Source organism: Canariomyces notabilis (assembly GCF_033297395.1).
Source record: "Canariomyces notabilis strain CBS 508.74 unplaced genomic scaffold N656scaffold_41, whole genome shotgun sequence".
Lineage (NCBI taxonomy): Eukaryota > Fungi > Ascomycota > Sordariomycetes > Sordariales > Chaetomiaceae > Canariomyces > Canariomyces notabilis.
In genome coordinates, this window is record NW_027041863.1 from 156,854 (window position 1) to 169,366 (window position 12,513).

At 56.8% G+C, this 12,513-nt stretch overlaps 4 protein-coding genes across 4 annotated transcripts; 2 read left to right on the top strand and 2 right to left on the bottom strand.

The window, feature by feature from the left end:
* Positions 1–251: 251 nt before the first annotated feature.
* Positions 252–2,051, top strand: N656DRAFT_719977 (actin-like ATPase domain-containing protein; the record flags this gene model as incomplete). The annotated part of the gene is made up of 2 exons (XM_064812413.1): positions 252–694; positions 749–2,051. The coding sequence occupies 2 exons, from the start codon at positions 252–254 to the stop codon at positions 2,049–2,051; spliced, it is 1,746 nt and encodes a 581-aa protein (XP_064665133.1).
* Positions 2,052–3,502: 1,451 nt separating this feature from the next.
* N656DRAFT_772528 (uncharacterized protein) lies at positions 3,503–6,400 on the top strand (the record flags this gene model as incomplete). The annotated part of the gene is made up of 3 exons (XM_064813938.1): positions 3,503–3,599; positions 3,664–6,007; positions 6,061–6,400. 3 exons carry the CDS (start codon positions 3,503–3,505, stop codon positions 6,398–6,400), a joined length of 2,781 nt encoding a protein of 926 aa, XP_064665134.1.
* Positions 6,401–6,705: 305 nt separating this feature from the next.
* N656DRAFT_785202 (uncharacterized protein) lies at positions 6,706–9,187 on the bottom strand. The gene has a single exon (XM_064816327.1). It carries the CDS (start codon positions 8,882–8,884, stop codon positions 6,929–6,931), a length of 1,956 nt encoding a protein of 651 aa, XP_064665135.1. The 5' UTR covers positions 8,885–9,187; the 3' UTR covers positions 6,706–6,928.
* A 147-nt stretch (positions 9,188–9,334) lies between these two features.
* Positions 9,335–11,991, bottom strand: N656DRAFT_785203 (uncharacterized protein). Its single transcript, XM_064816328.1, has one exon. The coding sequence runs from the start codon at positions 11,581–11,583 to the stop codon at positions 9,487–9,489; it is 2,097 nt and encodes a 698-aa protein (XP_064665136.1). The 5' UTR covers positions 11,584–11,991; the 3' UTR covers positions 9,335–9,486.
* Positions 11,992–12,513: the final 522 nt, after the last annotated feature.

The window sequence follows — 12,513 nt, forward strand, 5'->3', positions numbered from 1 at the left end:
AGGACCTGACCCTCCACGCAGTGGTGGGGCAGATGGCGATTATGAAGCCCTGACGAGTACCGACCTCATGAGTTACCGTTAATTCAACTCATCGTTGAAGTGGGTGTTAGGAATGAGGTTGAGGTCAAGATAGGAAGCATTGAACATCCAGGAACAAACAACCTTGACGGACTGCAGGAACAATTATAAAACTGCCTTGGATGTCAAAACCCTCCTATCTTGTTCCTCTCCTCTCATAAGTTTCCCACAACATGGCGCAGAGCCCAGGGGCGCCCCTGCCGCACCGCTCAGTCGCTAACATCCGCTCAACGCCTGGCGGCGCCGGTCATCACCACCAAACTGGTGGGCCGTCAACACCTCTACGGCCTATCCCCTCCAACTTTGGCTCTCCCTCTGGCTTACGCGCCGACGATGAGATAATCATTGTCGAGTTCGGCACGCGGAAGCTGCAAGTCGGCTTTTCTGGAGATCCCGCCCCCAGAGGATGCGTTTGGTTCAACCCGGATCAGCAACGCCGCGTCGGCGATTTCAGGAAATGGCAACGGACTGATCACCAAGATCAAGAGTGGAAGAGCGCGGCCGCATGGGGTCTGTGGGGGCGAGATCACGAGCTGTGGCAGGCTGACGTCCGTGCTGTTGATCTCGGACTGGTTGGCGACAAGATTGAGCGGACGCTGAGGGAGGCATTTACCAAGTAAGTTGGAGCTTTTGTACTCTGTATTTCGACGCTTCTGACCGAGTTCTTCAGGTACATGCTTATCGACTCGCGCCCGCGGAGAATGGTCTGTGTGCTCCCTTCGGGCCTGCCCATCCCCCACCTGTCGGCAGCCCTGGACACCATCTTCAGCCGGTTCCAGCCGCCAACCATATCGCTCTTGTCATCTCCGCTCGCCGTGGCCGTGGGTGCTGGAGTGCGATCTGCACTTGTTGTTGACCTCGGCTGGAGCGAGACGGTCGTCACCAGCGTCTACGAGTACAGGGAGGTTGGCTCGCGCAGAAGCGTCCGCGGAGGCAGGATGCTCGTGGAGCGAACCCATGATACGCTTTCCAAACATCTCCCTGAACGAGAGAAGGAAACCGGTAACGATGCTGCCGATGGCCCGCGTCAGTATTTCCTTAGTTTTGAGGAGTGTAACGACATCGCCACCCGTCTGGTTTGGTGCAAGCCTCGGACCGACCCTTCCGCCGCCGCTCAGCCTTCTTCCGAGGGTCTGCCAACAGTGCACGAGCAGGATGAGGCCGAGTCACAGTACCCCTCAGCGCCCAGAGAGACTGGCACGATTAGGATACCGCTTAAATCATGCCAATCCCCCTTAACGCTGGAATTACCTTTCGATGCCCTTGCAGAACCATGCGAGAGTGCCTTTTTTGAATCTCAGTATTTACACAGCAGTTTCGACGACCACGAGTTACCCCTGCATTTGCTCGTGTACCGCAGCCTGCTCCAGCTTCCCCTAGACGTCCGAGCAATTTGCATGTCGCGCATCATATTCACCGGCGGATGCTCATCTGTGCTTGGCCTTCGTAAGCGCATCTTCGATGAGGTAGCCCACCTGGTACGAGAGAGAGGTTGGGATCCGGTTCACGGCGTCAAGGTAGATCAACTACGTGCCAACCCAAAGCTGAAGCGAAAAGGAGCTCGCCAGGCGAATGACGGCCCAACCGGCGTGTCGTCATCGTCATTCTCACAACCCGGCGGCAGCGAAGGAGAGGACGGGGTCTGGCACGACGCGGCCAACACGGTGCCAGAGGTGGACCCTGTCGAGGAGCAGCTCAAGAGGGGCGCCGATAAGAGGCCCCGTGTCCAAGGGGAGCTGAGGGCTATCGAGTCGCTCGGCGCCTGGAGCGGTGCGAGTCTGGCTACTCACCTTAAGGCGCCGGCCATCGCCGCGGTCGATCGAGAGATTTGGTTGCAGCACGGAGCTGCCGGGGCGAGCAGAGCAAGCGATGTCGACCACAAGACACAACGGCAGAGTTTGGGCCCAGGAGGGCTGATGAGGGGCTCTGCTGCTGGTTCAGCGTGGACGTTGGGCATTTGGGGAGTGAACTGAGGCGAGGCCACCGGGCATGGTGAGGGAGTCTAGCGAGAGTGGCGCTCAGTAAGTAGATGATACCAATGATGCCTCAGTTATACCCAGTCTATCAAACCTGGAATCTGCAGTTATTCATCCCCCCCGGCTGGTGTCCATGATCGTCCGTGTCACTTCTTCGAACCATGATTACCTCCTTTAGGAACGGGGGGGCATCAAATCCTCCGGTACCAGAGAAACCATCTGTGTAAGAGCAATCTTGTTTCTGTATCCCACCATGTTGCTTAGGCAAGGCAACTATTGACGCTGACACTGACTGCCAGCGTATGAGTGTGCAGGTTCAACCCACCGAGTGCCGGTTTGAAGACCATCGGATGCTGCTTCCATGTCCCTCGATGGTGCCTTCCATCCGATTAGTTTTTCCCCTCCCCGGGGTACCTTCTCTCGCCCATTTCCGCCGTTCCTTCCGAAACTGTGTTTGACGCGTGCTTGACGCGTGCCGTGACTGGCAGTTCTTGCTACTGACCTTTGACGACGATGGCGCCGCCTTCTGGAAAGATTTCCATCTTCATTCAAGCCTTGCCCCTCGCTTTCCCACCGGCTGCCTCCTGCTCCTTGTAGGTACGGTTTCCTTCTGTTCTTGTCCTGGCCTGCTTTTCTTGTTGCACTCTGCATTAACCTCTTCTTCCCCCATCCAATTCATTACCTCTTGTACCGACTGTCCTTCCTCCAATATCAGGCAAAGCATCCACGCTGCTTCGGCAAACTTTTTGGTTCGGTAACCTGTCTTCTTTGTTTTGGTTCTCAACTACTTTGACTGTCTCGGCCTCTCCTAAGACCTGAGTTTCGACTACTATTTCTCGACACGAGCATTCCCCGACAAGGTGGCCGTCTATTTCCCTCCCATCACACATCGCCGCCGGCTAAGCGGCCGACCAAGCGATCGATTGGTGAGCAAATGTTCTTTTGTCCAATCTTCCATCCCTAAGTGAAAGAGCACTGTCACGATCCGGTGTACATTAAGTCCGTCTCGGTCATGCTTGTGCGGATTCATATCCTTCACAATGGTGTGAAAAACAGCCGCATTGCAAGCGCTGGACTACCCTACCTCCCCAAAAGTGCTCCAGGACGACTCACCATCATACCTTCTACACTTCTTTTTTGCCATGAAGCATCTCCTCCACCAGTATCAGTCTTTACACCATGGTCAAGCTTGAATGAAGTTGAAAAGCAGCCAAGATGCCATTCGAGTCGCACTGCCCTGATCTACCCAATTTCATTGTGTCTCTCAGCTTGAAGCGCAGAAGCTAACAAACCAGATCAACAGAAGTGCCTGGTGTCCCCAAGAGTTGTCGTCGCCAGTTGGCGTTGCCAGCCCGTCTTGAGTGTTGCGCGGTCATCTTTCTGTATTCCGCGGTTGCTGCTCGCTGCGGCCTCGACATACTCCTTCTCTGCGCCGCATCAAATACGGTATGGCTCGCCGGACTTACACCATTGAGGAGCTTCTAAGCTTCCGTGAAACCGGCAACGCCAATGGAGTTTTGGCCATAGCTGGGAACCCCGAGCTTGGTATGTTCCGCGCCTACACCCAGTCATGTTGTTTGACTGCGTTTGACTAACTGACGAAATCCAGCGGACATCATGCGCAAATCTGGAAGTGAGTCTTCAGACCGCAAGCTTCCTGCCAACAGAAGCAAGGACGACTCTTCCGCGACATCCGATGAGCTCCTGTTCAAAGGCACCATGAGCCGCCGCATGGGGCGCCGGTTGGCCAGAGAGACCTCCCGCGCCAGTGATGCCACAGGCACCTCGAACAATGGTTCAGTCAGGGAGTCGATCCGAGAGTCAACGAGAGGATCGACCAGAGAGTCGGCCAGAGAGCCGCTTCGAGACATTCGAGAACTGGCCCAGGAGACCTCAGGTCAGCTGCAGTGGAAATACCATGGCCGTAGCGACTCCGAAGCTGCTTCTACAGAACCTGTGCCGGCGCCTACCGGTATTCAGGCTCAGCAGAGCGAGGGCTTTCAGCGCTTCTATAAGGCTGTTGTTTCTCCCACACATGTTCGTGTGACTGCTGGTGGCCGCATCGTTCCCAATACGCGGGGACCCCCCTCGCCCACACCAAAGCGAACCAACGGCAACCACGCGGTCGAAAACCAGAACAACTCTGAGAAGGAAACCGTGGGGAAGCCTCCAGTCAACCCTGCGGGCCTGGCTCCGCAGCAAATTCCAGTTGCAGCCCAGTTTGTACCGGCCTATTCCCCTCCTGGCTTTCAGCCCATCCCGGCCCCAGTGTCGTTTGTGCCCATGGCATTTGGAACTCCCCTGCCCCCGGGACTCCCATTCGCGCAGTCGACTCTCAGTCCTACGGCCCCGACACCTCTTGCAACCGATAGCGTCCTGAGAGATGGGTACACTCCCAAACCGGCTGCCGACATTCGACGCGATAGCTACGCGGCAAATGACAGGCAGGACAAGGTCACAATCTCACCACCTGAGTTCTTCGACTGCACGAAGCCTTACTACTATAATGGCCAATTCGTGTATCCCACTGGATCACCCATGGCCTCCCTGGGAAATCCTGTTGTTCCCGTCCAGATGATCGGCCTCCCTTATGGTATTATGCCACAGCTTTCTGGCCATCTCGCACAAGCGCAGCCAAGCGGGAGCAGCTCGACGGGATCTGGGGCTTCATACGCAGCATCCTGCCATGGTCCTGCTGTGGTCCCACCCATTGTCAATCCACCTGTTATTCCAGCTAATGCTAACGTCAATGGGCGGACGCCTCCGCCGATCTCCTCAATCAAGCCTAGCGATATCACAAAGAAGCAAATCGCCTGGTTCAAGGGAGGTCTGAAGTATCACGAGGACCAGTTGCAGTACAACCGCCACCAGATCGATGAGAAAGATATGGAGATGAAGATCCAGACTTTCAAGGAGCACATCCAGCGCTTCGAAAGTGTTTTGAAAGCGCAGCTCGAGTACGAGGCCTCGGTTCTGGGCAAGTCCGACCAGGGAAAGGATGACGAGATTCCGTCCCGGGACGTCGGGACTGCGAAAGAAAATGGTGCTTCGACAGTAACGACCGCCACGCATGAGTCAATAAAACCGCGAATTCCCCTCGAACGCCACGGAGTCAATGGCAGTACTGGCTGTGGTGATAAGACCGGATTCTATGGTCGCCTGCCCGAGCCGAATCGGGATCTGGGCTTGAGGCCACGCCTCCCGAATGATGCAGCGCTGGCTCCTATCTTTCAGCCGGGTGGCTATGTTCCGGCTTGGGGAAACAGCATGTATGCCAGGGGCGAGTCGCAGCCTGTTTACAGATCGTTCACCACGCCCTACACGGCCGCCCCGTCACATTCGACGGGTAACTTCAACACTCCCAACGCGGGCAACTCTGTCAATGGTAACGATGCGGCCACGAAGAATGGCAACGGCCAGTCAAATCTGGGGGTACCTTACCTCCTCGGGACGCTCCCCAAGGGTGTCAATCCTCGCACCGCTAAAGACCAGGATTATGTGTACAGTCGCCCGTTGACTGAAGAGGAGCGTCGCGCGCGATTCCTGTACTGGGGGAAAGCCCCCAAGTCTGCCGTTCAGGGCCTGCCCAAGTTTGACGGAAAGCATTTCTATCCGCCTTCTCCGACCAAAGAGCGTGCTTCTGGACTCGCGGAGGAGAAAGCAGTCGGCCGTACTCCTAACCGTGGACGCGATGCCAACCGTGGCTGCCGGTTGACCGAGTCGGAATGCGACCCATTCCGTCCCATGACTCCTGTGCAAAGAGTCGATGCCAAGGATATGGCGGCCAGTGAGGACAATTGCACTGTGCTCACCAGAACACTGTCGTTTGAGACGCAGGTCAATAGCGGGTCGGACGAATTTCTCCCGGCGGGCGGAGCGTCCCTCGGGGGCCGTGAGAACAGCGTGGATGCGAGCTCTGTTGGTTCTGTCGAGCGTCGCTCGGAGAAGTCAGGGTATGTCATCCAGTTCCTCCCATCCAAATACCGCCGCTAACCATCTTGCCCAGCACGAAACTGTGGCAGTCTGTTTTGAAGAAGGGACCCACGAGCAGCGCACTCTCGTCGACAACCGCCCATGGTGTTTTGCCACACTATGCAGGACACGCCGCCGCAACTCTTGGTCCCTCCGCCAACAAGAATCACGCGTCATCGAGCAGGGACGGCACTCCCCACAAATTCCTTGCCGGCAATGGCATGAACGACGGCGGCATCCCTTTGGCTGCCACTCCGGAGAAGCATGCGGAGACCATGCCTGCCAACGGCTTGGGCTCTCTTGGAGATCAGCTCAAGTCCCTTGCTCTGCATTCTCCGGACCGCAACCACCTGTCGCCAGTGTTTAACATTTGAGGTATGCGACATGATTATGGTGTTTGAAGGAGATATTAAGGTATGATGATGAGAGAACAGCAATAATTTATGGAGACGGTGGGTGCCGAGCTGTCTCTTGAGTCAACAGTGCTATGGCTTGCCATTCATACGATGTTAGGGTCACGGATTCACTGCCGCATTAGCTGCCGGATGAAGGCAGTGTTGTGAATATTATAATGTTAGGGGAAAGAACCGACCACGTATCCCGTATTTAGGGCAGCTTACTATTAGGTCATGTAAAGTAGGGCTATGATAGAGAAAACAAGAATTAAGCCTGCCAATGTCCGGTGACATGATGGTATCATTCTGCCATTCTATTCCTACACTGAGCTGAGTCTAGAACGTCTATGCAGGGAATAAGATGATGACCAGAAAGCCAACACAAAACGCCGTCACCGCCAATCCCATTGTTTGTTCTCGAATGCACAGAACTCGCATCATGGTATGTACATACAATACATAAGGAACCCCTGAAAACAAGTGAAAACATGACGTATCACCTCCTATCTAACCACCGCCAAGACCACGGTCGTGATGAGAATGATCACTCGATCTCCTCTCGCTGCCCATCCCGCCGGCGAACTTGGCCTCTTCCTCCTCCCACTTGCGGCGCTCGACCGTCTCGCGGGCGAGGTAAGCCCGTGCAAACCGCCAGGCCTCGGTGTCGGCCAGGTTCCAGGCCTCGACGGCGTCGCGCAGGGCGGCGAGCTCCTTTGGTGGTAGCTCATTCTTTTTGTCGGAGGTTGATTTAGACTTTTTGCGCCCCCAGGATTTGCCGCTGAGGAGCTTTTGTAACGTCGAAGTCTCGGCTAGGACTACCTCTTGGGCTAGGCGTATTATTATCTCTTCCTCTTCCTCCTCCCCTTCTTCCTCCTCCTTTTTCTTTTCCGGTGATTGTGAGGTGTCATCGGCGTAGGTAGCCCTGTCGGGCAGGGCGAAACCAAAGTGCCAGGGCAGGTCGGACTCGGGAAGATCGACGTGGCTCTGCTCGGCGGGAAGCCAGAGTGAGCGGTCTGCGGCGCGGTCGGATGCGACGGCTTCTTTGAAGCGGAGGATTCGCGGGCCGGAGGAGATTAGAGGTTGGTCGGGGAAGAGGGAGGAGGTGAGTTCGGTGATCCAGGCGTCGCGCGGGGATTTGCGTCGGATCCAGGGTATGTCGAGGATTTTGCGGCGGGAGGTTAGGGTCGCGAGGGTGTAGGGGTGTGGGACGGTCCCGAGGGTGTAGAGGGTCGTTGAGTTGGAGTAGGAGGATGGGGTGGTGATTTTCATGGGTTTGGAGTCGTCGCAGGGGGTGCAGTCTGGACGGTTCGGGGGGCAGCTATCCGGTAAGGGGGACTCGGGGCAGTGGGCTAGTCGAGAGGCGAGGTCGAGGGCGGGCGCGATGAGGTGTGTGGTATGCTCCGGCAGGGGCTTCACGACGGCAATGCCGTCTGAGAAGGTGTTTTGCCATGTGATGTGCAGGTGGGAGGTGATGAGCTGGTTGAGGCTTTTCAGTCCGGCGGCTTTGGAGGACTTGATGGCCTCGTCGACCTTGGAGTAACTGGATTTGATCTTTTGCGGCGAGTAGTAGGCCAGGGAGTGCGAGGTGCCGTCGACGGCGAACGGGTCGGCGGTCTTGCTGTCTGATTGCACCGCCTCCAGAAAGTCCTTGGCGTCCTTGATCCCCGGCGCCGCCGCGATGACGAGTTTGATGGCTGCCCTAACCTCCGCCTTTGGCCCTGCAAATATTCCATCGTCCAGCGTCTTCCACCGCGTCAGCTTGGGAAACTCTCCTCTTCGGAGATAGGTAAGCAGCGGATCGTTGTGGCCGCCCATGGGGAAGAGGAGACGGTCCGCGAGCAGGCCGCCGCCCATGTTCTCCCAGGCCAACCAGCGCATCATGTCCGTTCTGAGGGATGCCTTCAAGCCCTCCAGCTTCTGCACTTCCTCGTACATGGGATTGTTCATGGCCTCGGCGGGACTGAGGATGATGGGCTTGAACCCCTGCGCCCACCACGCCCGGCGCCACGTCAGCAGCAGATCGCTCTCGGCATCCCTACTCGCGTGGTCCTTGTCGTCGACGGTGTTGTCGTAGTAGCAGTAGATCGGGGTGCGCAGCTTGAGCACGGGCAGCACGGCGCGGTTCTCGCTGAGGGTCACGGAGCTGCTGAAGGGCATCGTGAGCCACTTCCAGTCGGCGTACCACCACGACTCGCCGTCCGTGTCGTTCTTTTGGCGCGGCGGCTGGTGTGCCGGCTGCTTGAACGGGTTGAGCTTGTCCACCCAGGGGCTCTTGAACGACTGTGGGACCGAGAATTTGGCCGCCTCCTGCAGCCTCGATGCGCTCGCCGGAAGAGGACTTGCTGGGAGCGTGAAGAGCAGGCTGAAGATGGAGAAGAGGGCGAGAGCGACCAGGAGGAGCGAGATGTGGCGCGTGCCCAGCCGGGGCACCAACCGCCCGCAGACAACGTATTGCTTGGGCATCGTGTCCGTAGTATATCTATCGAACTCGGCGAAGATTATACGGGGAAAAAGAGGTTCGAGTTGACGGGTCGATTAAGGACGGGCGGCAGTACCATCAAGTCGCAGGTTGGTCAGACTCGGAGCTGACGAAGCTAAGTGGGTCATGAAAGCGAGCGGAAGTTTAAATCAAAAAAGGGAGAAATTAGCGAAAAAACTTGAACTAGATCATTGTGAGAAGAAGCGCAGGTTTGATTGTCATGAGCGGGACCCAAGGGAATCGCTGTGAAAGCGAAGCCGTAGAACGGAAGTCGAAGTGAGGTTGGCGATCATATGAAGTAAATCAGATACGAACGCCAGTGGTTACGCCACACGTCGCGCATTTCGATATTGACAAGGGTGCGAAACTCCAGGGTTAGGGTCTACTGGGGTTACCTCTGGGCTCATGGATGATTGCTTTGGCATTGCTCCTATCCTCTCCATGCCAGGTAAACTTAATAACAAGGATTGAACCAAAATGTCTCGTTAAATTCGTAGGGGTATCAGGCCGCCAGGAACCTTGCTGATAAATCACACATGTATACATCGCCGTGGCATCCACTTTGGACCAGGAATCATGAGCTGGCTCAACAGTCCCTAATCGACTCAATAACCTTAGCCCTGAGCCGCACCATCTCCTGGTCCCGGTTCTGCAGCATCGCCGCAAGCTCCATGTACCTGCGCTCCCAAGAGTTCTCTTCTTCCTTCCCCACGCTGGCACTGCTACCGTCCCCGTTCGTGCCACCCTCACCATCCTTCTTACCCTCCGCCCCTTTCCAACTATCATGCATCACCACCTCCTCCATGGTCCACTGCCCCGTTATATCCCCAAACCTCAGCTCCCAAACACACGAGTAGCGCGTGCGGTCGGGGAGCTCCTCGCTGCGCGTCACGCGCAGACTGCCTTTATTCATGAGAACCTTACCGCCGACAAGCGCGGCAAGGTTAATCAGAAAGGCCTCCTTGGTCGCCGCCGTCTTGAGCAGGTTCGCAATCACGCTCTGCACCAGCGCCCACGCCTCACCGGCGCCGCAGGGCGGCAGCTTGTTGCCCTGCGCGTCGTACCACTCGGCCCGGAGCACCTCGTGCATGAACAGCGCCTCGACGTCGTCCATGTTGGTCCGGTCCGTCGGGTCCTGCAGCCGGACTGGCTGCTGTTGCCCGGCGGCGCCCGTAGCCGTTGTCCCCGCGGGAAGGGTAGTAGTAGGAGGACCGCCCACAGCAGGTGTGGTCCGTGACGGGTGAGCGTAGACTGGATTCCCGTTCGTCGAGAGCCCGGGCTGTGGTGCGCTGGTTGTTGACTGCCCGTTTACCATGACTACCGGCGTCACGACCGGCTCTGGCAAGGGCGGTGTCGCCAGCCGGACTTCGCCCCCTACCCGCTCGGGCACCTGGAGCGACAGCCTGCTTCGTTTGGCCGGACGAGGATGGGGTGACTCTGAAATTGGTGACGGTTGGTTTTGGTTATGCATTTGCTGAGGCGGAGCGGCGGCCGGGGTTGGTGCAGTGCTTTGAGGTGTCATGGCTGATGCTGCCGGCTGGGGATTGCTTGTTGGGCCAGGGGTGGAGGTGTAGGGGGTTGTGTTTTTCTCTGGTGTTGGGGACGGAAATCTGAAAACAGGTGTCTCTGATGATGTTGGGAAGGCCGAGAACGGCCCATCGGTATTCGCGCCACGGTTCATGGGTGGCCTGCCTCGTGTCTTACCGCTTCCACCGAGTCCATTGCTCCGCCATGCCGAGGACACAACTTTCGCCCCATGCCGTCTACCTGTCAATCTAGGTTTTGAAGGAGTGAGAGCAGACCTGGGCTCGTCTGCCCAGAATGTGTTCCTCGTCGACGGTGTGATGGCTGATTGTGGCATTGGGTGTGCTGTAAGCGGCGTTTGAACCATCTCGTTGCTCGCCCATGGAACTGCGAATAGATTTGACCTTGAAGGGTCGGGAGCCGGGGGAAACAGAAAGACGCTCCCTCTCCCATCCGGCTGAGCGGTCCACGGTTCCATGCCCTCTTGCCGAGAACCGCCGCCGCTGGCGCCGCCGTCGTCTGCTTGGGGTGACGGGCGCCGAGAAGGTGACTTTCCTGTCTCCACATCTTCGGGTTTCCTCCTGCCTCTCCTCGGCTTGATGTGCGGGAGAAGAGCGCGCAAGGCCATGTCATCCTCGGCGGCGACGCCATCGCGCTCTAACTCGGCGACCGGAGTATGCTCGGACGGTATCTCGGTCCAATAGGTGGACTGACGACCAATGAGATACTCGAAAAAGGCGTCGACATGCATGGAATGCATCCATCGCTTGAGGCGGACGGCATACTGCTGGATCTTTTGGGCGCTCTGGCCCTTCTCCTGGTCTGGAGGCTCCACGCCCAGTTTCAATGCCAGCTCGGCCCACGTCTTGAGCTCCTTGGTCTCAAGCTTCTTGATCAGTTCAAACAAGGTGAATGTGCTGAAGCTCTTGCCTCCGCTTTTGGGCGGCGTGCGGAATGCCTCCCGCAAGGCGGTTGTGTCGGTCTCCAAGGGTACTGCCGGGTTGCAGCACAGGATAAAGGCTACATAGGCATCCTCTATTGTGTCCACGTCGACGTTCCTGTCCGGCAGCGCCAGTCGCATGGTAGACGGCGGCGACGGAGGAAGCGGTTGAATGGACGTCGGAGAGGCCATCAAGACGCGTTGCCCCGGCTGCTGCATTGTGTTCATCCCCAGTCACCCAAGTCGCATCGGCTCATGGATCTGGAGAAGATGGTTTCAAAGGGCGGCTTTCTCGAGACACACAGAAACCCATCTCCTGTTCCGTACCTTACCCTGTAGCGACCAATGTGGAATGGAAAAATCAATCGTCGGCGTCTCCTGAGCCTCACACAGCCTCGCGCAGCCCTATGAACTAAGGTACGGGCCGGTGTCGAGAAGGCGCGCCGCGATCAGGCACAGTCGCAAAAACCACCAATCCACAAGATTGACTCCGAGCATGAAAAGAAGCTTGAAAGTGCTTCTTCAGCATCGAAAAGCGCCACCTGGCTCGACCAGATGCCAGGTTGGTGGGAGATGGGACGGGCAAATGGTAAGCCATCTTGTTTGGATCTCCAGCTCACAAGGGGAACGCCGTCCCGCCGCCTGAGCACTTGGTGGTTTAAAAATAGACGTGCCAAGCATCGAGAACGCACAACGTGTGTGATACCAGATGGGGGGAAATTCACACTGTAATGTAACGGGAGTCATTGTAGGTTCTTGTCTCTGCAGTCAAATTCTTGACAACCAAAGAAGTGAATGAATCTGGGTATCAAAGTCTGCGGTATGCTTTTCAACAGTACGGGCTGCCCTCGATTGCTGGAGGAAGGGAAGGTCCTTCCATGTAGATTACGAACTTTTGACTGGGCAAGTTGGACAGCATCTTCTAGGGTTAGGGTGTCATCAGTACTTCCATTACCGCATATACTCACTCTATAGGAGGAAACGCTAGAATCGGCGCTACTGCAGCCAGGCCTCCAACCATTGAACGACAGCCAACCAAATTACGCCTCAACCTACTTTTTATCGCCGTTGTCGAATGAAACTGAGAGAGGATCTGAGAGCCGGCGAGAGCTTGGCAGAGCAGTCACACAGAAATCCAGATGTCGCTAG

What these genes read in the sequence shown, in the direction of transcription:
- N656DRAFT_785203 (XM_064816328.1), bottom strand. Translation starts at nt 11,583, where the DNA reads ATGCAGCAGCCGGGGCAACGCGTCTTGATGGCCTCTCCGACGTCCATT.
- N656DRAFT_785202 (XM_064816327.1), bottom strand. Translation starts at nt 8,884, where the DNA reads ATGCCCAAGCAATACGTTGTCTGCGGGCGGTTGGTGCCCCGGCTGGGC.